The sequence below is a fragment of the Chlorocebus sabaeus genome, chromosome 6, assembly GCF_047675955.1.
Source record: "Chlorocebus sabaeus isolate Y175 chromosome 6, mChlSab1.0.hap1, whole genome shotgun sequence".
Classification (NCBI taxonomy): domain Eukaryota; kingdom Metazoa; phylum Chordata; class Mammalia; order Primates; family Cercopithecidae; genus Chlorocebus; species Chlorocebus sabaeus.
Window position 1 is genome coordinate 487,125 of NC_132909.1, and position 27,464 is coordinate 514,588.

General features: G+C 45.7%; 1 protein-coding gene across 16 annotated transcripts in view; it reads left to right on the plus strand.

Moving 5' to 3' along the window:
- ZNF329 (zinc finger protein 329) overlaps window positions 1-23,133 on the plus strand; it is a 34,160-nt gene extending 11,027 nt beyond the window's left edge. For 5 of the 16 annotated variants that reach the window (XM_038006445.2, XM_038006449.2, XM_038006447.2 and 2 more), the window contains 2 exons: window positions 1,545-1,649; window positions 19,873-23,133. In XM_038006445.2, coding sequence (XP_037862373.2) covers window positions 19,923-21,548 — 1,626 coding nt within the window. In that variant the 5' untranslated portion in view covers window positions 1,545-1,649; window positions 19,873-19,922 and the 3' untranslated portion in view covers window positions 21,549-23,133. Of the gene's footprint in view, window positions 1-1,544; window positions 1,650-11,019; window positions 11,845-19,872 lie in introns of those variants that run through there. The other 11 variants (XM_073015803.1, XM_073015805.1, XM_073015802.1 and 8 more) reach the window with 5 other exon arrangements.
- Window positions 23,134-27,464: the final 4,331 nt, after the last annotated feature.

The following is a 27,464-nucleotide window of genomic DNA, read 5'->3' on the forward strand; positions in this document are numbered from 1 at the left end:
ACTGGGTTGCTTGCCTACTGGAACTTTAAGGAGAATCCTTGACTTTTGGCAAAACAACTACTCCCAGCTCTTCTTCTTCTCTTCCTTTTGTTTTTTAAGGAGTTGTCATGGATATTCAGGAGCTGTCTTCTTCAATGTGAATTTTGTCATGCTTCAGTAAAATTATTCCAGAGATTTGCTTGGAAGGCATTGCTTTTACGGGTCTAGTGAGAGTTGTCCTGGTTTCAGTACCTGGCCCTTTCATCTGTGTACCTGGTCTAGCTCCTCACTTACTCAAATGCCCTTTGAGGTCTTTTTTTTTTTTTTTTTTTTTTTTTTTTTTTTTTGAGACGGAGTCTGGCTCTGTCGCCCAGGCTGGAGTGCAGTGGCCGGATCTCAGCTCACTGCAAGCTCCGCCTCCCGGGTTTACGCCATTCTCCTGCCTCAGCCTCCGGAGTAGCTGGGACTACAGGCGCCCGCCACCTCGCTCGGCTAGTTTTTTGTATTTTTAGTAGAGACGGGGTTTCACCATGTTCGCCAGGATGGTCTCGATCTCCTGACCTCGTGATCCGCCCGTCTCGGCCTCCCAAAGTGCTGGAATTACAGGCTTGAGCCACCACGCCTGGCCGCCCTTTGAGGTCTTGAGTAAACTTTTTCAAGTTGATACTACATAATTTTTTTTTGTTTGTTTTTTGAGACGGAGTCTCGCTCTGTCGCTCAGGCTGGAGTGCAGTGGCATGATCTCACCTCACTGCAAGCTCCAATGCCCAGGTTCACGCCATTCTCCTGCCTCAGCCTCCCGAGTAGCTGGGACTACAGGCGCCTGCCCACTACCGCACCCGGCTAATTTTTTGAAGTTTTCAGTAGAGACAGGGTTTCGCCGTGTTAGCCAGGACGGTCTCGATCTCCCGATCTCGTGATTCACCCGCCTCGGCCTCCCAGAGTGCTGGGATTACAGGCGTGAGCCACTGCGCCCGGCCAATACTATATAATTTTTGTTAGTTTTTGTTTTCTCTTTTTTGAGACAAGGTCTTGCTGTCTCACCCAGGCTGGAGTGCAGTGGCACAATCACAGCTCACTGCAGCCTTGAGCTCCTGGACTCCCAAGTAGCTGGGACTTCAGGTATGCACCATCACGCCTGGCTAAAGGTGTTTCACTACATTGTCCAAGCTGGCCTTGAACTCCTAGGCTCAAGCGATTCCCCTGCCTTGACCTCCCAAAGTGCTGGGATTACAGGTGTAAGCCAGTGCACCTGGCCTTGGCTGGGCTTTCTTTGTGATTAGATATTGGCGTTGGGGTTGGGGCTTGCGTAGTTTGAACTTCCTGCTGGCACCAAGGAGGAAACATTCATACTTTCTTGTTAGCATGCCCAGATGAGAGGGAGAAAGAGAAAGGGGTGGGGGCTTGAAAGCTGTCAGCAACCATCCAAAATGGAATCAGACTCTTTATCGCACTTGCAATCACATGACTGACTTTATCAGGATGGGAGTAAAGTTGGTAAATGATTTATTTTTGTTAAAAAGTTGTGAACAAGTAAAGTAAACATTATTATGGGTATTCCACAGAGATGGCTGGAGTCGTGTGGATGGGCATAAATGGCTAATGTCCAGCAGCCATCGATGTCAAGTATCCACGCACCTGGCCTGAGTGGATCCCTCTGCCTTTCAGAGGTGAGTGCCAGGGAATGGAAGTCTACATGAACTCAGCACAGCCCTGCAAGGACTGTTATTTCCCTCATAAAGTCCTAAAATACCGGAAATATGGCAGATGGGGTCTAGACCAGGGATTCTGACCCTTACAGAATTGACACAGTTACTCTTTTAAACAGCTTTATTGAAATATAATTCACATAGCGTACAATTTACACTTTTAAGTGTACAGTTCAGTGTTTTTTTTATTATATTAACTAACTTGTATATCCATTGCCACAGCCAGTCTTCGAGTGTTTTCATCACCCCTGAAAAAGAAAACCCATACCATTAGCAGTTACTCCCCCATCTTTGCCATCCCTTCCAGCCCTAGCTAATCACTAATCTACTTTCTGTCTGATAGATTTGCCTATTACGGACATTTCATGTAAATAGCCTACAATATGTGGTCTTTTGTATGTGACTTCTTACTCTTAGGAAAATGTTTCATGTTGTAGCATGGATCTTCTTTTTTTTGAGATGGAGTCTTGCTCTGTCACTCGGGCTGGAGTGCAGTAGAGCTATCCGGGCTGACTGCAAACTCTGCTTCCCAGGTTCAAGCAATTCTCCTGCCTCAGCCTCCCCAGTAGCTGGGATTACAGGCGAGGGCCACCACACCTGGCTAATTTTTTTTTTTTTTTGAGATGGAAGTTTGTTCTTGTTGCCCAGGCTGGAGTCCAATGGCACAATCTTGGCTCATTGCAACCTCCGCCTCCTGGTTCAAGTGATTCTCCTGCCTCAGCCTCCTGAGTAGCTGGGATTATAAGCATGTGCCACCATACCCAGCTAATTTTGTATTTTTAGTAGAGATGGGGTTTCTCCATGTTGGTCAGGCTGGTCTCGAACTCCCAACCTCAGGTGATCCACCCCTCTCGGCCTCCCAAAGTGCTGGAATTACAGGTGTGAGCCACCTTGTCCAACCTATGCCCGGCTAATTTTTTTGTATTTTTTTAATAGAGACAGAGTTTCACCATGTTGGTCAGGCTGGTCTTGAACTCCTGACCTCAAATGATCCACCCACCTCGGCTTCCCAAACTTCTGGGATTGCAGGAGTGAGCCACCATGCCTGGCCAGCATGTGAAGAATACTCCATTGTTGCCAGGCGTGGTAGCTCACGCTGCACTCCAGCCTACGTGAGAGAGTGAGACTTTGTCTCAAAAAAAAAAAAAGAATATTCCATTGTGTAGACAGAACATATTTTGCTTATCCATTCATCTGTTGATGGACATTTAATTGTTTCCACTTTTTTTTTGTGTGAAATGGAGTCTCACTTTGTCACACAGGCTAGAGTGCAGTGGCATGACCACAGCTCGCTGCAGCCTTTGCTTCTGGCTCAAGCGATCCTCCCACCTCAGCCTCCTGAGTAGCTGGGACTACAGGTGTGCATCACCATGCCTGGCTAATTTTTGTATTTTTTGTATGGAAGAGGGTTCGCCATGTTGCCCAGGCTAGTCTCGAACTCCTGGGCTCAAGCAATCTGCCTGCCTTGGCCTCCCGAAGTTCTGGGATTACAAGCATGAGCCACTGCACCCAGCCAAGAATACATGTTTTAATTTCTTTTGGGATAGCTACCTAGGAGTAGAACTGATTACAGCTATCTTACTGGGTATGAAGTTGTATCTTATTGTGGTTTAGATTTATATTTTGGCCAGATGTAGTGGCTCATGCCTGTAATCCCAGCACTTTGGGAGGCCAAGGCAGGGGACTGGCTTGAGCCCAGGAGTTCAAGATCAGCCTGGGCAACATGGTAAAACCCCATCTCTATCAAAAAATACAAAAATTAGCCAAGTGTGGTGGCACATGCCTGTAGTCCTAGCTACTCAGGAGGCTGTGACAGGAGGCTCGCTTGAGCCCTGGAGGTGGAGGTTGCAGTGAGCCGAGATCGTGCCACTGCACTCCAGCCTAGGAGACAGGGCAAGGCCCTGTCTCAAAAAAAAAAAAAAAAAAAAAAAAAGATTTTAATTTCTCTGATAGTTAATGATATTGAGCATTTTTATTTATTGAATATTGTCTATTCAGACCTTTTGTCCATTTATTAAATGAGTTTTGTGGTTTTTTTGTTTTTGTTTTTTGAGACAGAGTCTCCCTCTGTTGCCCAGGCTGGAGAGCCATGGCACGATCTCGGCTCACTGAAACCTCCTCGTCTCGGGTTCAAGCGATTCTCCTGCCTCACCCTCCTGAGTAGCTAGGACTACAGGCGCATGCCACCATGCCTGGCTAATTTTTTGTATTTTTAGTAGAGATAGGTTTCACCGTGTTAGCCAGGATGGTCTTGATCTGACCTCGTGATCCGCCCGCCTCGGCCTCCCAAAGTGCTAGGATTATAGGCGGGAGCCACCATGCCTGGCCTGAGTTTTTTTAAATTATCGAATTGTGACACTTTTTTTTTTTTTTTTTTTTTTTTTTTTGAGACGGAGTCTCGCTCTGTCGCCCAGGCTGGAGTGCAGTGGCCGGATCTCGGCTCACTGCAAGCTCCGCCTCCCGGGTTCACGCCATTCTCCTGCCTCAGCCTCCCGAGTAGCTGGGACTACAGGCGCCCGCCACCTCGCCCAGCTAGTTTTTTGTGTTTTTTTAGTAGAGACGGGGTTTCACCGCGTTAGTCAGGATGGTCTCGATCTCCTGACCTCGTGATCCGCCCGTCTCGGCCTCCCAAAGTGCTGGGATTACAGGCTTGAGCCACCGCGCCCGGCCGAATTGTGACACTTATATTCTGAATACTAGTCCTTTATCCTATATGTGATTTGCAAATATTTTCTCCCATTCTGTGGGTTGCCTTTAACTTTCTTGGTGATATTCTTTGAACTACAAAGTTGTTTTGTTTTTTTTTTAATTTAAATTTAATTTTTTTTCTTTTTTCTTTTTTTTTTTTTTTTTTTTGAGACAGATATTTACTCTGTTGCCCAGGCTGGAATGCAGCGGCATGATCTCAGCTTACTGCAACCTCTGCCTTCTGGGCTCAAGTGATCTTCCTGCCTCAGCCTTCCAAGTAGCTGGGACGACAGGTGCATGCCACCATGTCTGGCTAGTTTTTGTATTTTTAGTAGAGATGGGGTTTCACTGTGTTACCCAGGCTGGTCTCGAATTCCTGAGCTCAAGTGATCCACCTGTCTCAGCCACCCAAAGTGCTGGGATTATAGGCATGAGCCACTGCTCCCGTCCAAGAGCGTTAGGCCAGGCTGGGTACGGTGGCTCGTGCCTATAATCGCAGCACTTTGGGAGGCCAAGGCAGGCTGATCACCTTGGGTCAGGAGTTCAAGACTAGCCTCACCAGCATGCAGAAACCCCATCTCTACTGAAAATACAAAAATTAGCTGGGCGTGGTGGTGCATGCCTGTAATCCCAGCTACTCGGGAGGCTGAGTCAGGAGAATCGCTTGAACCTGGGAGGAGGAGGTTGCAGTGAACTGAGATCACTCCACTGCACTTCAGTCTGGGCAACACAGCGAGACTCTCTCTCAGAAAAAAAAAAAAAAAGTGTTAAGCCAGGCATGGTGGCTCACAACTGTAATCTCAGCACTTTGGAAGGCTGAGGTGGGAGGATTGCTTGAGCCCAGGAGTTCAAGACCAGCCTGGCCCATAGAGTGAGACCTCATCTCTACCAAAAAAAAAAAAAATTTAGGCTGGGTGTGGTGGCTCATGTCTGTAATCCCAGCACTTTGGGAGGCTGAGGCATGCAGATCACTTGAAGTTAGGAGTTTGGGACCAACCTGGCCAACATGGTGAAACCCTGTCTACTAAAAATACAAAAATTAGCTGGGCATGGTGGTGTGTGCCACTTAGGAGGCTGAGGCAAGAGAATCACTTGAGCCCAGGAGGTGGAGGTTGCAGTGAGCTGAGATCATGCTACTGTACTCCAACCTGAGACAGAGTGAGACTCTGTCTCAAAAAAAAAAAAAAACAACATTAGGTGTGATGGTGTGCACCTGTGGTCCCAGCTACTCAGGAGGCTGAGGTGGGAGGATCACTTGAGCCCATGAGATTGAGGCTGTGTTGAGCCGTGATTGCACCTTGCAGTCTAGGCTGGACAAAAGAGTGAGACCCTGTCTCTTAAGAAAGAAAAAAAGGGCCAGGCGTGGTGGCTTATGCCTGTAATCCCAGCACTTTGGGAGGCCAAGGCAGGCAGATCATGAGGTCAGGAGATCGAGACCATCCTGGCTAACACAGTGAAACCCCGTCTCTACTAAAAAAAAAAGTAGAAAAAATTAGCCAGGCATGGTGGCAGGTGCCTGTAGTCCCAGCTACTCGGGAGGCTGAGGCAGGAGAATGGCGTGAACCCAGGAGGCAGAGCTTGCAGTGGGCCGAGATCGCACCACTGCACTCCAGCCTGGGCGACAGAGTGAGACTCCGTCTCAAAAAAAACAAAAAAGAAAAGAAAAAAAGAGTTTTATAGTTTTAGCTTTTATATTTAGGCTGATCGATTTTGAGTTAATTTTTATGTAATGTGCACTGTTTATAATCTGTTTTGCAGTGCACTCTTAATTTACTGGTATTATCAAATATCCATATAATTTTTAAAATTCTAAAGCCCTAAGTCTGTGTAAAGAATCAATTAAAAAAAGACATTTGTATTAACAATTCATGTTTCTGTTTTTAAATGCTTGGGCATAGCTACCCTAGAAGACATAGGAAGCATTTAGTTGTTGGAGACTATGTTTGGAATAAGAGAAATAGAACAGTCAGAATTCACTGTCTTCAGTGGAACTGGATGAAGTGAGTGAAGAATAAGTAGATGCGGCTAAAACAGTGAATGTTAGGGAAATGGACACAGACCAGGTGGATTAAGTAGGAAAGGAAGAGAGAGAGTACCTTGGTGAAAACAGGTTCTAAGTACTAAGCAGGTTGCAGCAAGACAAACAGGCTGTCTTTTCAACAGGCAATGAGTCAGTCACTCCTTGTGTTCTGACTTGCAACAGCACTGGGGCAACTTATCACACAAAACAGTTCTCTCCTGAAGTCTCTGCATGTGCTGGGACAGTATTCGGTGTGTAGAAATTCTTGGAGATAGCCGGTCACAGTGGCTCACGCCTGTAATCCCAGCACTTTGGGAGGCCGAGGCAGGTGTCTAAGTTGAGACCAGGAGTTTGAGACCAGCCTGGACAACATGGCAAAGCCTCGTCTCTACAAAACATAACAAAACATTAGCTGGGTATGGTAGTGCATGCCTGTAGTCCCAGCTATTTGGGAGGCTGAGGTGGAAGGATCTTCTGAGCCTGAGAGGTCGAGGCTGTAGTGAGCGGTGATCACACCACTGCAGTTGCAACAGAGTGCAACTCTGTCTCAGAAAAAAAAGGAAGGGAAGGGAAGGGCAGGGCAGGGGGGGCGTGGGGTGGGGCGGGGGAGCATTGGAGATCACTTCCACTAATGACAATAGGGAAGAGGACAAACTGGGGAGAGAATCAGTAATACTGGGGGCTTCAGAGAGTGTGTGTGATGGAGAGTGTCAGAGGAAGAGGGAGAAAATAGGAAACCCCCAAAATATGTGAACTACCATCAAGATGAATTTTTTACAACATAATCTTTGTACTGGCCAAGTGTGGTTGGTGGCTTACACCTGTAATCCCAGTACTTTGGGAGGCCTAAGCGGAAGAACTGCTTGAAGCCAGCAGTTCCAGACTAGCCTGGGCAACATAGTGAGACCCTCTTTCTACAGAAAAAAAAAAAAATTAGCTGAGCATGGTGGCACACACTTATAGTCCCAGCCGCTTGACAGGCTGAGGTGGGAGGGTCGCTTGGGCTGAGGAGGGTGAGGCCACAGTGAGCTGTGATCATGCCACTGCACTCCAGTCTGGGTGACAGAGCAAGACCCTGTCTCAAATAATGATATTCACAATCATAATTTTTTTTTACCATTATATGGCTAAAAATAATAAGAGAGATTTTTAAAACAATCCTAATTAAATTGAGATTTTTATATTAAATGTCCTAATTTACACTATTTTCCTTAAGCCTGTCCTGTTGTTCTCCTGTATAGGTGTGATCATCTGTTACTTCACGATGGCACTCAGGCCCTCATCGACTGACAATGTCTTAATCTGTTCAGGCTGCTGTAACAAAATACAATAAACTGGGTAGCTTATGAACTACAAAAATTTATTTTTTACATATCTGGAAGCTGGGAAGTCTTAAGATCAAGGCACTAGAAGATTCAGTGTCTAGTGAGTGTCGTTGCTCACTTTCTGCTTCATAGATGATGCCTTCTAATCGTCCTCATGGGGTGGAAGGAGCAAGGGAGCTCTCTGGGGCCTCCTAAGTGCACTGATATCAACAGTGAGGGCCCTACCTCCATGATATGATCACCACACAAGACCCACCTCCTAATGCCATGCGTTCGGGAGTCAGGATTTCAATATGAATTCTGGGGAGGGACACAGACATTCAGACTATAGCAAGGGATGTAGTTGGAATAGCCAAGTTTCAACAAGAAGAGAGAATTTAGAGTGGGATATGAGTCCATGAATTCAGGGCAGCATCTGGATTTGCTATATGCCTCCTTCTCCTAAAAATGAAGGCACCTTCCCCCTAATGTCTTGTATAGCCCATGTGATGTCCTGTTCTCAAGTACCCCAGGTGGCTACCTGCAGGAACATTGGTCCACAGGATGGTCAGGCATCATGTGGGGTGGTCCTGAGCATGGTACGCTGTCTGGTATCCTCAGCCCAGGCTCATCAGATCCTAGCAGCTCCCCCTGCCTCAGTCTTTGTGACAACCTAACACCTCTGGAGATAACCAACCATATGCCCTTCTGGGTAATACTGCCAAGCTGAGAAAGAGTTGCAAGTCAGGCTGAAGGAGACTTGCCCGCTTACAGGGAACATGTGCGTAGCATTCCTAGCACTATTCTTGAATGCTTCTATGCACTTACTATAGATTTGTGGAGATACTCATATACGATATGATTCACCCATTCAAAGTGCACAGTTCAGTGGCTTTTAGTGTGTTCATAGAGTTGTGCAACCATAACCACCATCTAATTTCAGAACATTTTAATCAGTCCAAAAAGAAACCTGTACCCATTGGCAGTTAATCCCTGTTCTCCCCACTTCTCCCCCAACCCCTGACAACCACTGGCCAACTTTCTGTCTATGTAGATTTGCCTGTTCTTGACAATTCATGTAAATGAGATCCTACGATATATGGTCTTTTGTGTCTGGTTTCTTTCATGCAGCATAATGTTTTCAAGATTCATCTGTGTTAGAACAGGGATTAGTACTTTATTCTTTTTTTATGGCTGTTGTATTCCATTGTGTGGATATATCACATTTTGTTTATCTGTTCATCCATTCATCCGTTGTTGGGCATTTATTTGGATTGTTTCCTCTCTTTTGTTTTTTATGAATAGTACTGCCATGAACATCCATCTACAAGTTTATCTGTGGACATATTTTTGCATTTTTCTTGAGTAGATACGTGAGAGTGTAGGTACTAAAACTTAGTCCATTTTGTGTTGCTATAAAGGAATACCTGAGGTTGGGTAATTTACAAAGAAAAGAGGTTTATTCAGCTCATAGTTCTGCTTGGTTTCTGGTGAGGGCTTTTATGTTACATCAAAATATGGCAGAGAAGGTCAGAGGGGAAGTGGGCACATACTAATGGGAGCCAAACCCAAGGGATGTCCTGGCCTTATAACAGCCTATTGTTGGGGGCACTAATTCATTCCCCCCAGAACCAATCCAGTCTCATGAGAGCAAGAACTCATTACTGTGAGAACAGCACCAAGCCATTCATGAGGGTTCCACCTCCATGACCCAAACCCTTCCCGGTAGGCTGCGTGTCCCAGCACCACCACGGTAGGGATTAAATTTCAGCATGAGATTTGGTGTGGACAAACAAACCATATCGAACCCATAGCAGGCGGAATAGCTGCATCATATGATAACTCCATATTTTCCTTTTTGAGAATCATCAGACTGGTTTCCAAAGTAGCTACACTGTTTTACATTTGCACCGGCAGTGAATAAAGATTCCAGTTTTTTCATATCCTTGCCAATACTTGCTACTGTTTTTGTTTGTTTTTAAATATTGAACATACTAGTGAGTGTAAAGTGATGTCTCACTATGGTTTTGATCAGCATTTCCCTAATACCTAATGATGTTGATCATTTCATGTGCTCATTGGCCATTTGTATGTCGTCTTTGGGGAAATACCTATTCAGAACTCCTGTGGGGTAAATGTAGTATCCCCTCAGAATTCGTGTGTTGATGCCTTATCCCCACTGTGATGGTATTTGAAGAGGAGGCCTGTGGGAGGTAATGAGGTCACAAGGGTAGAATCTTTTTGAATGAAATCAGTGCTCTTATAAGAGGAGACAGGAGAGCTCTCAGGAGCTCCTGCTTCCTGCTCTGCCCTGTGAAGGCACACTGAGAAGGTGGCCATCTGCAAACCAGGAAGAGGACCCTCACCAGAACCAATCATGCTGACACGCTGATTTTGGATCTCCTAGCCTCCAAAACTGTGAGAAATAGATTTCTGTTGTTTAAGCCACCCAGTGTATTTGTTGTAGCAGCCCGAACTAAGACACGATCCTTTGCCCATTTCTAAAAATTGGGTTTTTGTGTTTTTATTATTGAATTGTAAGAGTTTTCTATATTCTAGATACACATATATAAATCTTTTCTCCCATTTGATGGATTGTGTTTTCACTTTCTTGGTGGTGTTTAAGTTTTGTTTCAACAAAGGAAGTATCTGTTATTGATGAAATGGACATGCCTTTTGTTCCTCAAGGTGAGTTAGCCTCCCTATCCCCAAGAGAGACATAATCGCAGTCTTGGCTGGTGTCTTGCCAAGGCATTGCTGTATTTTTATTTCTAAGAGAATATTTTATGTGTCTGAAAAATTTCCATAAATGATACCACCCTGTATATGTCTGATTTATCTTATCTTTTATTTTCTTTCTTTTTTTTTAAATTTTGAGACACAGTCTTGCTCTATCTCCTGGTCTGGAATGTAGTGGCACAATCTTGGCTCACTGCAACCTCCACCTCCTGGGTTTAAGCAATTCTCGTGTCTCAGCCTCCTGAGTAGCTGGGATTACAGATGTGTACCACCATGCCCAGCTAATTTCTGTATATTTACTGGAGATGGGGTTTCACCATGTCAGCCAGGCTGTTCTTAAACTCCTGGCCTCATGTGATCAGCCTGCCTCAGCCTCCCAAAGTGCTGGGATTACAGGCGTGAGCCACCGCACCCGGCCTGTTTTATTTAACTGTACACGTGCATCCTCGCTTCACAAACCTTCAGGGAGGTGCTTTCAAGTCTCTTGTTTTCACAGGATGGCCACAGACCATGCCAGACCCCAGTCTATGCAGAAGGTTCAGAACAGGAAGCATGTCATGTGGCAGGGCAGCTTCAGGAGCCCTTTCCACAGGAGAGGTCCTTGCAGCACCCAGGGGTGACAGCTGGGAGCATGGTCCTCCTGACTGGCTGACCCCTCCACATCACTGCCGAATGCTGTGCACATAGCAAGTGTCCAAGGTCTTGGCCTGGACTTGAAAGTAAATGATTCTGATGATTCCTGTTTTCTGATGTTTAAGGTGTGATGTTCACATTAATTCCCTGTGACCCTAATTGTGAAGAATTTTCCTTAGGAGTCTGAGGTTTCCTTAAAGTACTTTTTGAATTTATTGAGTTAAAGGATCTATTACTTGAATCTGAGAGTATTTTGATCATGTGTCTTGGTGAGATTTTCTCATATTACTTTCTGAATGTATTGGGGTAAGGTGTAAGGGAGCTGTCTTCTACTTTAATCTGGTAATATGGGGAATTGTATTAATAGATGTTCCAGTGTTTCCTAGTCCTTACATTTCTAGGATAAATCCAACTTTGCCATTTTGCTAACCTTCCACTGTTAGTTAAACCCCCGTCTGACAATTAATATCACTTAGGTGTTCATTTTTGCTTTTTAAAACATTTTATTTATTTATCGAGACAGGATCTTGCTCTGTCACCTAGGCTGGAGTTCACTGCAACCTCTGACCCCCAGGCTCAAGCGATCGTCCCACCTCAGCTTCCCAAGTAGCTGGGACCGCAGCACATACCCGCACGCCCAGCTTTTTCTTTTTTTTTTTTTTTTTTGTATTTTTTGCAGAGATGGGGTCTTGCTATGTTGCCCAGGGTGGTCTCAAACTCCTGACCTCAAGCAGTCCACCTGCCTCAGCCTCCCAAAGTGTTGGAATTACAGGTATGAGCTACCATGTCTGGCCTTTTTCTTGCTGTTTTTTAATGGCCTCTTTCATTAGTCTTTTCAAATGACAGACTTGGTTTTCTTCATTTTCTCAACTGGTTTCTTGTTTTTAGTTTCCATAATTTCTGCTGCAATTTTTTTTTTTCCCCCGAGACAGAGTCTTGCTCTGTCAGCCAGGCTGGAGTGCAGTGCTAGGATCTCGGCTCACTGCAACCTCCGCCTCCTGGGTTCAAGTGGTTCTCCTGTCTCAGCCTCCTGAGTAGCTGGGACTACAGGCGCCCACCACCACACCCGGCTAATTTTTATGTTTTTTGTAGAGACGGGGTATCATCTTGTTGATCAGGCTGGTCTCGAATGCCTGACCTCAGGTGATCCACCTGCCTTGGCCTCCCAGAGTGCTGGGATTATAGGTGTGAGCTGCCGCTCCCAGCCTCTGCTGTGATTTTTGTTAACACTTTCTTTCCACCTCCCATTGTTTTAGTCCATAGTTCTGTCCCATAAGTTGTAAATTGAACAGTGAGGTCACTAGTCTTTGGTCTTCTTTTCTTTTAGTCAATTATAATCAAGTTAATGATGAGCCCTAAAAGTACAAATACATAAAAAGTCCCATTTTTTACATGTTTAAACTGTTTTTTATTATCTGTACTTTAAACTTTTTTATTATCTATACTGTTGAAGGTGGGACTTACTCCTGAATCTTCTTTCTAGTGGTGGAATAAGGTACATATTGTTCTGGAGTGTCTCTCACTTTGACTTTATGGCTTGTCCAGTGAGTTTACAAGCAGTAGATTGTTTATTGTTGGGGGATCATCAGTCATACAGTGAAGCCAACAAGACCATTCTGAGAGCACCATGCGTTACCCACATCCCAGAATGTGTTATTGCCATTCATTTCAACACCATGACTGTTGACTTGCTGCCACCTGAAGCTTCAGGACCCACAGTACTTCATCTTTAGTCCTTTTTTTTTTTTTTTTTTCTTTTTCTTCTTTTTGGAGAGAGGTCTTACTCTGTCACCCAGGCTGGAGTGCAGTGATGCGATCAGGACTCACTGCAGCCTTAAACTCCTGAACTTCTGGGCCCAAGTGATATTCCTGCCTCAGCTTCCCCACTACCTGGGACTAAAGGCGAGTGACACTACCACACCCAGCTGATTTTTTTTTTCTTTCATAGAGACGCAGTCTTACTATGATAATCAGGCTGGTTTCAAACTCCTGGCCTCAAGTGATCTTCCTACCTCAGCCTCTAAAAGTTCTGGGATTACAGATGTGAGCCACCATGCCTGACTGAGCCTTCTTTTTAAAATACAGGCATTAAAGACCAGCATTTTCAGTCTAGGAACTGTTACCTGCATTCTGCATTCTCATTTGCCGCGTGTTTTGAGATGTGCTGTTTTCATCATTGTGTAGTTGTAGGTGTTTTCTTTTCCTTTTTTTTTTTTGAGACGGAGTCTTGCTCTGTCACCCAGACTAGAGTCAGTGGCATAATCTCGGCTCACTGCAACCTCTGCCTCCCAGGTTCAAGCGATTCTCCTGCCTCAGTCTCGCGAGTAGCTGGGACTACAGGTGCATGCCACCACGCCTGGCTAATTTTTGTATTTTTATTAGAGATGGGGTTTCACTATATTGGCCAGGCTGATCTTGAACTCCTGACCTTGTGATCCACCTGCCTCTGCCCCGCAAAGTGCTGAGATTACAAGGCATGAGCCACTGTGCCTGCCCTGTTCTAGGTGTTTTCTAATTTCTGTCAAGTTTTTTCTTTGATCTGTCAATTACTGCAAAACAAGTTTTTATTTTTCCAAATAAATAGGGGTTTGCTTTACTTGTTGTTTTCTTGTATTTGGTTTTCTTTCTGTTACTGGCTTTTAACTTGCTGCCTCGAAGTCAAGAGGCTGTAGTCTGGACTTTGCTGAACTTTTTCTTTGACCTGGTCAGTGTTAGCAAATGTTCCACTTGTGCTTAGAAAGCATTTTATTCTAATTGGTACGTAGATTTTCATCCAGCTGTGTGATCAGATTGGCTAACTACATTCCGGCCTGCGTAACTCTTTTCTGTTCTTCTGAGTTTTCATTTCTAAAAGATGTTCATTAAAACCTCCCACCTGCCAGGTGCAATGGCTTATGCCTATAATCCCAGCACTTTGGGGGGCCAAGGCAGGCGGATCACGTGAGGCCAGGAGTTTGAGACCAGCCTGGTCAACATGATGTTAACCCGTCTCTACTAAAAATACAAAAATTAGCCAGGCGTGGTGGTGGGCACCTGTAATCCCAGCTTCTCGGGAGACTGAGGCAGGAGAATTGATTGAACCCGGGAGGTAAGGTAGAGGTTGCAATGAGCCGAGCTCATGCCACTGCACTCTAGCCTTGGTGACAAGAGTGAGACTCCGTCTCAAAAAAAAAAAAAAATTAGGCCAGGCACGGAGGCTCATGCCTGTAATCCTAGCACTTTGGGAGGCTGAGGTGGGCGGATCACGAGGTCAGGAGATCGAGACCATCCTGGCTAACACGGTGAAACCCCATCTCCACTAAAAATACAAAAAATTAGCTGGGCATGGTGGCGGGCGCCTGTAGTCCCAGCTACTCGGGAGGCTGAGGCAGGAGAATGGCGTGAACCTGGGAGACGGAGCTTGTAGTGAGCCGAGATTGTGCCACTGCACTCCAGCCTGGGCAACAGAGCCAGACTCCATCTCAAAAAAAATAAAAATAAAAAAAAATTAAATAAGTAAAATAAAACCTCCCACTACGGCTGGTTGCAGTGGCATGTGCCTGTAGTCCCAGCTACTCATGAAGCTGAGACAAGAGGATCACTTGTGCTCTGGTGTTTGAGGCTAGCCTGGGCAACATACTGAGACCCCCATTATAAAAATTAAACAATTACATTAAAACATTTTTAAAAATTTAAATATAATCTGAAGTATTTGATCAGGAAAAAAACTCAAAAAACAGAAAAATAAAATTTCCCACTGTGCTTTGATTTGCTATTTTCTTCCTACAAACCTACCTGGCCTTGCTGCATTTTTTGTTGTTGTTTGTTTTTGTTTGTGTTTTGAGTCGGAGTCTCGCTCTGCTGCCCAGGCTGGAGTTCAGTGGCTCGATCTTGGCTCACTGCAACCTCTGCCTCCCAGGTTCAAGCAATTCTCTTGCCTCAACATCCTGAGTAGCTGGGATCACAGGCATGTGCCACCTTGCCTGGCTAATTTTTGTGTTTTTGTAGAGACAGGGTTTCACCATGTTGGCCGGGCTGATCTTGAACTCTGACCTCAAGTGATCATTCGCCTGCCGCAGCCTACCGAAGTGCTGGGATTACAGGCGTGAGCCACTGCACCTGGCCTGCTCTGTGTTTTGAGGCACATTGTTACTGGTACATTGCCCTGTGATCCTTACTTCAAATTTTTCTTTGATTTGTAAAGAGCCATAAAACCCTTCTTTGGTTGGCATTGACCTGTCCCATCCTTTCGCTTTTGGCTTTTATGTTTTTTTGCTTTAGGGATGCCTGTTACAAACATGTTTTTAATACAGTCTAATGCAGTCTTTATCTGACCTATCAAGGCCATTTATGTTTATTGTAATTGCTGATACCTTACTTTATACTTTCTATTTAGCCTGTCCTTTTTGTGCTGTTTTTTACCTCGTGCCAGCTTTCTGGATTGATCGGGTTTTTTGTTTGTTTGTTTTTGTTTTTAATTCTGACCTCTACAATGTTTTTCAACTTCAGTACTGTGGACATTTGGGGCTGGATCATTTTGTGTTGTGGAAGGCTATCCTGTGCATTATAGGATATTTAGTAGCATCCCTGGCCCCTGGGAACATCTGCCCCCTAGTCAGACTGAAAACCAAAATCATCTCCAAACATTGCCAAGTATCTTCTGGAAATAGAATCATCCCTGGTTAAAAACCACTGCTCTGTGGGCTTAGAAGTTTTATACTACATTTATTCTTTTATTTCTGACATGAGCAGGTCCAACATGAATCATGAAAAACCTGAGGACTTCAGAACACTTGATTTTGTTGCCCCATTCCCACCTCATTGGCCGCTGTTGTCCAGTAATTAGTCTATTCCATTAATTCTTTTTTTTTTTTTTTTTTTTGAGGCGGAGTTTCGCTCTGTCGCCCAGGCTGGAGTGCAGTGGCCAGATCTCAGCTCACTGCAAGCTCCGCCTCCCGGGTTCACGCCATTCTCCTGCCTCAGCCTCCCGAGTAGCTGGGACTACAGGCGCCTGCCACCTCGCCTGGCTAGATTTTTGTATTTTTTAGTAGAGACGGGGTTTCACCGGGTTAGCCAGGATGGTCTTGATCTCCTGACCTCGTGATCCGCCCGTCTCGGCCTCCCAAAGTGCTGGGATTACAGGCTTGAGCCACCGCGCCCGGCCTGTTCCATTAATTCTAAGTCATGATTTCTGCATTTCATATGGTCAACATTGGATTTGATTTAAATATACATTCATCGGGCCGGGCGTGGTGGCTCAAGCCTGTAATCCCAGCACTTTGGGAGGCCGAGACGGGTGGATCACGAGGTCAGGAGATCGAGACCATCCTGGCTAACACGGTGAAACCCCGTCTCTACTAAAAAATACAAAAAAAAACTAGCCAGGCGAGGTGGCGGGTGTCTGTAGTCCCAGCTACTTGGGAGGCTGAGGCAGGAGAATGGCATGAACCTGGGAGGTGGAGCTTGCAGTGAGCTGAGATCCGGCCACTACACTCCAGCCTGGGCGACAGAGCGGGACTCCGTCTCAAAAAAATAAAAAATAAAAAAAATATACATTCATCAACTTTTTTTTTTTTAAGGAGATGACATCTCACTATGTTGCCCAGACTAGTCGTAAATGCCTGGACTCAAGTGATCCCCCACCTTAACCTCCTGAAGTGCTGGGATTACAGGTGTGTGAGTCACCACACCTAGCCCACATTCATCATATTCATCAATTCCTTTGTTTTTCCTTCCTTCATTCTTGGGGTTTTTTTTGAAGACCAATATTTTCTAATTCCTCTGACTAGTATCCTTGGAAATGAACTCTGCTTTTGCTTTTCTGAATTTTTTTTTTTTTTTTGAGACAGAGTCTCACTCTGTTGTCCGGGCTGGAGTGAATCATAGCTTACCGCAGCCTCAATCCCCAGAGCTCAAGCAGTTCTCCTGCCTCAGCCTCCCAAGTAGCTGGGACTAACAGGCGCATGCCACTACACCCTGCTGATTTTTGTGTCATGGGTTTCACCATGTTGCCCAGGCTGGTCTCAGACTCTTGGGCTCAAGTGACCCATCCACCTTGGCCTACCAAAGTGTTGAGATTACAGGTATGAGCCACCACACCCAGCCTCTGAAACAGTCTTTATCTCACCCTTACTCTTGAATTAGTGTGATTGATAGATTTTTCCTTCAGCACTTTGAAAGTAGCCTTCCATTACCTTTGGTTTTCCAGTTTTTCTGCTAAGTGATCTGTTGTAATAATTTTTGTCATTCACTGGTGGTTTGTCTTCTCCCTGCTTGCCTTTAAAACCACCTATCGGCTGGACATGGTGGCTCACGCCTATAATCCCAGCACTTTGGGAGGCCAAGATGGGCAGATCACAAGATTAGGAGATCCGAGACCATCCTGGCTACTAACATGGTGAAACCCTGTCTCTACTAAAAGTACAAAAAATTAGCAGCTAATTTTTGTATTTTTAGTAAAGATGGGGTTTCACCTTGTTAGCCAGGATGGTCTCAATCTCCTGACCTCGTGATACACCCGCCTTGGCCTCCCAAAGTGCTAGGATTACAGGCGTGAGCCACCATGCCCGGCCGATGCTTTCACGATATTTCTATTTTCCCTTCATGAAGTACATCTTTGATTACTTTGCCCATTTTTTTCTTTTTTTGTACTGTTCTCTAAGAATCCTCTATAGCTCTTCGGCAGTAATTCTTTCTGCCTTTAAATCTTATTTTCTCCCTGTCTGCCACTTGCATTTTGTCTCTTATTGTGTCTTTTTTTTTTCTTTTGAGATGGAGTCTCACTCTGTCACCCAGGCTGGAGTGCAGTGGCGCAGTCTCGGCTCATTGCAAGATCCACCTCCCGGGTTCACGCCGTTCTCCTGCCTCAGCCTCCTGAGTAGCTGGGGCTACAGGCACCCACCACCACGCCTGGCTAGTTTTTTGTATTTTTTAGTAGAGACAGGGTTCACCGTGTTAGCCAGGATGGTCTGGATCTCCTGACCTCATGATCCACTTGCCTCGGCCTCCCAGAGTGCTGGGATTACAGGCGTGAGCCACCGTGCCCAGCCTTATTGTGTCTTTTATTGGACGGAAAATTTGAATGCTGATATCAGACTTGTTATTCCTTGTGTGTTTTTTATTTTTTGGTTTTTGTTTTTTGTTTTTAAGACACGGTCTCTTTTGCCCAATCTGGAATGCAGTGGCACAATTACAGCTCACTGCAACCTCAGCCTTCTGTGTGGGCTCAAGTGATAACTCCCACCTCAGCCTCCCAGAGTGCTAGGATTACAGGTATGACCCCAATGCTTGATCATATGGTTTTTTTGGTTAAGCTTTGTTGATCAAAGTCTGTCACACTTATGGCGGCATACTGCATCATTTAAACTTCGACTTTCTGTTGCAGCCGGTATCATTCTGAAATTTAAATACATGCACACACATATATATACACATATACAAGTATATATATTTAAATTGCCTAGAATGTAGATATATATGTATGTGTGTATTCTGAGGCAAGGGTCTATTTTCATTTTACCTTTAGAAAGAAGGCTGGGCACGGTGGCTCATGCCTGTATTTGCAGCATTTTGGGAGGCCGAGGTGGGATAATTGCTTGAAGTTTTTGTGATTGAAGCTTCAGTGAACCAAGATTACACCACTACACTTCAGCCTGGATGACAGAGCAAGACCCCATCCCACCGAATGAATGAACGAATGAATGAATGGACAACCACTTGTCTTAATATTGTGAAGTCTGAGTGGACAAGGGATGGTGACAGGAAGATTGATATGCATGAAGACACATGCAGCCATTTCCAGAATGCCCTTCATCCCCTAGCCTTGGAGACTGCTTCATACATGATCCAGTTGTTTTTTGTTTGTTTTTGTTTGTTTGTTTGTTTTTGAGATGGAGTCTCACTCTGTCACCTCACCTCCCTCGTGATCCACCTCCCTCAGCCTCCCAGAGTGCTGGGATTACAGGCGTGAGTCACCGCACCTGGCTGACATGATCCATTTTTTATAACAACCCTGCAGGGCAGTCATTGACAGTTTTTGTTTTGTTTTGTTTTGTTTTTTGAGATGGAGTCTCACTCTGTTGCCCAGGCTGGAGTGTAGTGGTGCGACAGCTCACTGCAACCTCCGCCTACCAGGTTGAAGCAATTCTTCTGCCTCAGCCTGTAGAGTAGCTGGAACTACAGGCATGTGCCTCCATGCCTGGCTAATTTTTTTGTATTTTTAGTAGAGACGGTTTCACCATGTTGGTCAGGCTGGTCTCGAACTCCTGACCTCAAATGATCCACCTGCCTCGGCTTCCCAAAATGCTGGGATTACAGACGTGAACCACTGTGCCCCACTAGGTCATTGACACTTCTAAGACTTAGACCCAGAACTTTTAGGTCACCAAGCCTGTGCTTTGTCCTATCCATGAATGCAGAACTTTGATCACAGAGCTGGGGTGAGAATTGCTACTTCAGTGCTGTTGTAAGCTCATTGTGAAGTCAGAGCTTTGGAAATGTGTACTGATGGGCAGTGTATGACAGGGACAAGAATGCAGTTGCTGGGATGGAATTCTAGGGGGAGCAGGGATGCTTGGCCTCTGGTCTCCCACATCTCAAACTAATCCTTTTGGTGATGATTTATCCCCAGGACCCTTCCTCCTGCCCGCTCTCTAGGAAGATGAAAATGCTACATGGCTCTTTTGAAATCTGTTCTTGGTTCCATTCCTTGGCTATCATTTTACCTCTTCCATGTATACATTTGAATTTAAAAGAGAAAACAAGTAAAAAAAAAAAAAAATCTTCACACCTAGCCCATCATCATTGTCTCTTTCTCTTACAGATAGAGCTTCATGTACCTAAGCCTGCATTTTTCTTTTTGCAGTTTGGGATATGAGATTGAAAATGACAACTCGGAATATTCCTGAGAGAGAAGTACCCTGTGATGTAGAAATGGAAGGATTCACAAGGGAAGCTCCCTGCTTGTCCATTTTAGGTGATGGTTGGGACTGTGAGAACCAGGAGGCACACTTGAGTCAATCAGTTTTAACTCTGGAGAAACCAGGGACTCAGGAAGCAATCTGTGAATATCCTGGTTTTGGGGAGCATTTGATTGCAAGCTCAGACCTTCCACCATCTCAGAGAGTTCTGGCAACCAATGGTTTCCATGCACATGACTCAAATGTTAGTGGTCTGGATTGTGACCCTGCCTTACCCAGCTGTCCTAAAAGGTATGCAGCTAAGAGAACTGGTGACAGTGATGCCTGTGGAAAAACCTTCAACCATTCCATGGAAGTTATTCATGGAAGAAATCCAGTGAGAGAGAAGCCCTACGAATATCCTGAAAGTGTTAAGTCTTTTAATCATTTTACCTCTCTTGGTCATCAAAAAATAACGAAAAGAGGCAAGAAACTGTATGAAGGTAAGAATTTTGAGGACATCTTGACCCTGAGCTCATCGCTTAATGAAAACCAGAGAAATCTCGCTGGAGAGAAACAGTATAGATGTACTGAATGTGGCAAATGCTTCAAACGGAACTCTTCTCTTGTTTTGCATCACCGAACTCACACCGGAGAGAAGCCTTATACTTGTAATGAGTGTGGAAAGTCCTTCTCCAAGAACTACAACCTGATTGTGCATCAAAGGATCCACACAGGAGAGAAGCCCTATAAATGTAGTAAATGTGGGAAAGCTTTCAGTGATGGGTCAGCTCTGACGCAGCACCAGAGAATTCACACAGGTGAGAAACCTTACGAATGCCTGGAATGTGGAAAAACCTTCAACCGAAATTCATCCTTAATTTTGCACCAAAGAACTCACACAGGGGAAAAACCATACAGATGTAACGAGTGTGGAAAACCCTTCACGGACATCTCCCACCTTACAGTGCATCTCAGAATCCACACCGGTGAGAAGCCCTATGAGTGTAGCAAATGTGGAAAAGCTTTCCGGGATGGCTCATACCTCACCCAGCACGAGAGGACTCACACTGGAGAAAAGCCCTTTGAGTGTGCAGAGTGTGGGAAATCCTTCAACAGAAACTCTCACCTCATTGTGCATCAAAAGATCCATTCTGGGGAGAAACCCTATGAATGTAAAGAATGTGGCAAGACTTTCATCGAGAGTGCATACCTCATCAGGCACCAGAGGATTCATACTGGCGAGAAGCCCTATGGCTGCAACCAGTGTCAGAAACTTTTCAGGAATATCGCTGGCCTCATTAGGCACCAGAGGACTCATACTGGTGAGAAGCCCTATGAGTGTAATCAGTGTGGCAAAGCCTTCAGGGACAGCTCCTGTCTGACCAAGCACCAGAGAATTCACACTAAGGAAACGCCATATCAGTGTCCAGAATGTGGGAAGTCCTTCAAGCAGAACTCTCACCTGGCAGTACATCAGAGACTCCATAGCAGGGAGGGTCCCAGCCAGTGTCCTCAGTGTGGAAAAACATTCCAAAAGAGCTCATCCCTTGTTCGACATCAAAGAGTACACCTGGGAGAGCAACCCATGGAAACATAATAGTTTAGGGCCACATGAGTCTTCCAGTTAGCTCTCATGCCTGTGTTTAGGAGGCGTGTCTTACATCTGACTCCTCTCTGGTCAGTAGAAAAGAATCCTTTAAGCTATCCAGTGAATTGATGAATGTGAGACATTGCTGAGCCACACTGTTAAGTCTGCTCATTGGGGAACTCAGGAGACAACTTAGGATGGTAGTAAATGCAGAAAAGTCTGGGGGATGATTCAGTCTGTACCAGACATGACAGCACACACACTGGAATGAAACGCACAAACATGGGGGTGACACTGCCTACAGAGAGAGCCTGTGAATGCATTCAGAACATGATTGGAGTGAAGAGTCCTGTAGTAGGGAGTTTCCACCTTGTACATAAGCAAACACTGAATCAACTTTTTTTTTTTTTTTTTCCAGACAGAGTCTAGCTGTGTCACCCAGGATGAAGTGCAGTGGCACGATCTCCACTCACAGCAACCTCTGCCTCCCAGTTTCAAGCAGTTCTCCTGCCTCAGCCTCCCAAGTGGCTAGGATTACAGGTGCCTGCCACCATGCCTGGCTAATTTTTTGTATGTTTAGTAGAGACAGGGTTTCACTGTGTTGGCCAGGCTGGTCTTGAACTCCTGACCTCATGATCCACCCACCTCAGCCTCCCAAAGCACTGGGATTACAGGCGTGAGACACGGTGCCCGGCCTGAATCAACCTTTTTAAGTGTAATCAGAAAGAGAGGCTTTGGCAGGGGCTCTTACTGTGTTTTCTGTATCAACAAAGGTGTACAATGAGAGAGTCCACACAGTGCTGTACCGTACACTGCCACAGAATGTGAGATTTTCCTGTTTGAATGTATGTCTGCATTATACTTCTGCAATAATACTGAGCACTTGTTGCAGGAGGGTAAACTAGGTGAATAAATTACCTGTGAATGAACAATGAAGTTGTTCCTCTTAAGATTGAAACAAGCAGGCCGGGTATGGTGGCTCATGCCTGTGATCCCAGCACTTTGGGAGGCGGAGGCGGCTGGATCATGAGGTTAGGAGTTGAAGACCAGCCTGGCCAGCGTAGTGAAACCCCATCTCTACCAAAAATACAGAAAATTAGCTGGGCATAATGGTGTGTGCCTGTAATCCCAGCTACTTGGGAAGCTGAGGCAGGAGAATTGCTTGAACCTGGGAGGCGGAGGTTGCAGTGAGCTAAGTGCACCACTACACTCCAGCCTGGGTGACAGAGCGAGACTCCATCTCAAGAGAGGAAAAAAAAGACTGAAACAAGCTTTTGCTAAGATGGAAAGGACTGCTTCCAACAGATGTGGTTTGTTGCTTTAGTTGTTGAAGCAAAAATACTGACTTGTTATGTTTTTGTTATCACCCCACCACTACCTCCATGGTTGTTCATTTAGGATGCTTCTGATTCAGCCACTGTAAACCATTATAAAGGTTTTACTGCCATGTTGAAAATGTTTATAATATGGCAAAAAGGGGCATAACATAAAAGATTTACTATTATTACATCCATGTAAAGATATGTGCACATATGGATGTGGGTTGAAAGTGGATGATGGAGAAATAAAATGTGGTTTTCTTTGGGGACTGGAATTTTGTATCATGTTTTTTCTCTGTTACAGATACTTGTTGGCATAATAATTTGGTAATAAATTAAAAAGTGAAGCCAAAAGGTTAATTTGGGGTTTCTCTGGACCTTTAGTAGTAAGGACTGGATCAGGGCAACAGGGAAGCTGTAAGTATGGATGGAGGGGCATTGGGCAGTAGTATCTCTGGAATCGGCATCCCAAAGCCCAGGGCATGAGAGTAACTTCCTTCTTTGGGACTTGGGTTATAAGGGGGTATCAGTGTAGAAGAGAGAGTGAGTCTCAGAGAATGGAGAACAGGAAGCCTGTAGGAAAATTTGGGATGACTTTGGAGTGGCCCTTCTGAGGCAGTGCAGTGCTGGCCGAGTAAAAGCCAGTCAATGTGGATGACACAGCCTTGAAGCCCCATGAGGAGATCCCCTTGGGATTTTGCCTCTAGACAATTTCCTCTCCTGGGGGAAGGGACAGGTGTGATGATAGTGAAGATTAGTGATGAGTTAGTCCAGGACTGGTGTTTGCCAGGCCCATTGTATTAGCTGGATCAAGGTTCATGTGTGTGTGATGTGGTGTCTTCATGGTGCTGGTATTCTGAGGTCTGGACCCTCAGGCCAGCCAGTGCCTCAAGCACCCATGCCTCCTTCCATGTGTGTCTTCTCTTTTGTCCGATATCAGCTGTGGCCTCCATGGCACTTGCTCTCTCCTATGAGGCAGCCAACCTTGGTAGGCCTCTGTTAGCTGTGTCATGGGGAGGGTGGGCAGCCAGTCCTGAGAGAGGAATGAGTAGGTAGGTAATGGAGGCATAGAGTGGAGAAGGGAAGAGTGGCCCTGAAAGAGCATTTAGAGAAATAAAGGCCCCCACACACATTCGGATATGGTGATCTCATGGTGAGACGTGCGTGAGCATGGAGGACCAGCAGGGACTCTGGTTGAACCCTTTGGAGTCAGGATGGGGTGGTGCTGTGTCCCAGGGTGTGCTGATGGATGAAAGGGGACCAGGCTGACTTGTGTTTGCATTTGAGTATAGCCCACATACAGAAAAGTGCACTGCAGACTCTCCTTGACCCAACTTAAATCAGGATCCCCTGAGCCCTCTGACCTTGGGCTTCTCCCTTTCCTTGTTTGTAGGATCCAGGGAAGATGTCTGAATGGGCACAGTGGCTCACACCTGTAATTTTACCACTTCGGGAGGCTGACGCAGGAGGATTGCTTGAGCCTAGGAGTTCAAGACCAGCCTGGGCAACATAGCAAGACCCCCATCTCTGCAAATAATAATGTAAAAATTAGCCAGGTGTGATGGCATGTGCCTTAAGTTACAGCTTCTCAGGAGGGAGAGTCAGGAAGAAGGCAGAAGAATCTCTTTTTTTTTTTTTTTTTTTTTTTTTTGAGATGGAGTCTCGCTCTGTCACCCAGGCTGGAGTGTGGAGTGCAGTGGCCGGATCTCAGCTCACTGCAAGCTCCGCCTCCTGGGTTTACACCATTCTCCTGCCTCAGCCTCCCGAGTAGCTGGGACTACAGGCACCCGCCACCTTGCCCGGCTAGTTTTTTTGTATTTTTTAGTAGAGATGGGGTTTCACCGTATTAGCCAGAATAGTCTTGATCTCCTGACCTCATGATCCGCCCGTCTCGACCTCCCAAAGTGCTGGGATTACAGGCTTGAGCCACCGTGCCCGGCCTGGCAGAAGAATCTCTTAAGCCTGGGAGTTGGAGGCGACAGTGAGCTGTGATCACACCACGGTACTGTGGACTGGATAATGGAGTAAGACCCTGTCTCAAAACAGAATCTGATATGGTTTGGCTGTGTGTCCCCACTCAAATCTCATGTCGAATCGTAATTCCCACTGTTAGGGGAGGGACCTGGTAGGAGATGAATGGATCATGGGGGCAGATTTCCTCCTTGCTGTTCTCATGATAGTGAGTTCCCATGAGACCTGCTTGTTTAAAAGTGTGTAGCACTTCCTTCATTCACCCTCTTTCCTGCTCTGCCATGGTAAGACATGCTTACTTCTTCACCTTCTGCCATGATTGTAAGTTTCCTGAGGACTCCCAGCCATGCTTCATGTACAGCCTGTGGAATTGTGAGTCAATAAAACCTATTTTCTTCATAAATTACCCAGTCTTAGGTAGTTCCTTACAGCAGTGTGAGAATGGACTAATACAGAAAGTTGGTAACAGGAGTGAGGCACTGCTATAAAGATACCTGAAGCTACTTTGGAGTTGGGTAATGGGCAGAGGTTAGAACAGTTTGAAGGAATCAGAAGAAGACAGGAAGTTGAGGGAAAGTTGGAACCTCCTAGAGACTTAAATGGTTGTGACCAAAATGCTAATAACATGGACAGGGAAGTCTGGGCTGCAGTAGTCTCAGATGGAGATGAGGAACTTATTGGTAACTGGAGTAAAGGTCACTCTCACTGTGCTTTAGCAGAAAGACTGGCAGCATTGTGCTCCTGCTCTAGAGATCTGTGAGAGACAGAACTTGAGCTTGAGAGATTATTTAGAGTGTCTGGCAGAATAAATTTCTAAGCAGCACAGCATTGGAGAAGTCACCTGGCTGCTTCTAAAAGTCTGCGCTCAATTGCATAATCAAAGAAATTACCTAAAACTGTAACTTATATTAACTGGAAGCAGAGCATGAACGTTTTGAAAATTTGCTGCCCATTTTCTGGCAGGAATCAAAGGCTGCAGAAATGTACATAAGTAAAGAAGAGCTGAATGTTAATAGCCAAGACAATGAAGAAAATGCCTGCAGGGCATTTCAGAGACTTTCACAGCAGCCCCTCCCATCACAAGCCTAGAGACCTAGGAGAGAAAAATGGTTTTGTGGACCAGGGTCCAGGGCCCCACTATTCTCTGCATCCTCAAGACTTGGCACCCTGCATCTCAGCTGCTTCAGTTCTAACTGTGGCTAAAAGGGGCCAATGTACAGCTTGGTTCATTGCTTCAGAGGGTGCAAGTCCCAAGCCTTGGCAGCTTCCACATGGTGTTGGATCTGTGGGTGCACAGAAGGCAAGAGTTGAAGTTTGGGAGCCTCTGCCTAGATTTCAGAGGATGTATGGAAACACCTGGACGTCCAGGCAAAACCAGGCAAAAGTCTGCTGCATGGGTGGAGCCCTCGTGGAGAACCTCTACTAAGGCAGTGTGATGGGGAAATGTGGGGTTGGAACCCCCACACAGAGTCCCCACTGGGGCACTGCCTAGTGGAGCTGTGAGAAGGGGGTCATCATCCTCCAGACTCCAGAATGGTAGGTCCACAGTTAGTTTGCACCGTGTGCCTGGAAAAGCCACAGGCACTCAATGCTAGCCTGTGAAAGCAGCCACAGGGGCTGTACCCTGCTCTGCCACAGGAGTGGAGTGCCCAAGGCCTTGGGAGCCGACCCCTTGCATCAGTGTGACCTGGATGTGAGACATGGAGTCAAAGAAGATTATTTTGGAGCTTTAAGATTTAATGGCCGGGCGCGGTGGCTCAAGCCTGTAATCCCAGCACTTTGGGAGGCCGAGACGGGTGGATCACGAGGTCAGGAGATCGAGACCATCCTGGCTAACACGGTGAAACCCCGTCTCTACTAAAAAATACAAAAAACTAGCCGGGCGAGGTGGCGGGCGCCTGTAGTCCCAGCTACTCGGGAGGCTGAGGCAGGAGAATGGCGTGAACCCGGGAGGCGGAGCTTACAGTGAGCTGAGATCCGGCCACTGCACTCTAGCCTGGGCGACAGAGCGAGACTCCGTCTCAAAAAAAAAAAAAAAAAAAAAAAAAAGATTTAATGACTGCCCTGCTGGTATTCAGACTTGCATAGGACCTGTAGCCCCTTTGTTTTGACCAATTTCTCCCTTTTGGAATAGGGGAAATTACCCAATGCCTGTACTCTCCATTGTACCTCAGAAGTAACTCAGTTGCTTTTGATTTTACAGACTCATAGGTGAAAGGGACTTGCCTTGTCTCAGATGAGTCTTTGGACTTGCACTTTTGAGTTAATGCTGGAATGAGTTAAAACTTCGGGGGACTCTTGGGAAGGCATGATTGCATTTTGCAATATGAGAAGAATATGAGATTTGGGGGTGGGACAGGGATAGAATGATATGGGTTAGCTCTGTGTTTCTGCCAAAATCTCATGTCGAATTGTAATTTCCAGTGTTGGGGGACAGACCTGGTGAGAGGTGATTGGATCATGGGGGTAGATTTCCCCTTTTGCTGTTCTCATGATAGTGAGTGAGTCTTCATGAAACCTGGTTGTTTAAAAGTGTGTAGCACTCCCCACTCCACTCGCTCTGCTGCAGTAAGGCGTGCTTCCTTCCCCACCCTCTGTCATGACTGTAAGTTTCTTGAGGCCTTCCTGCCATGCT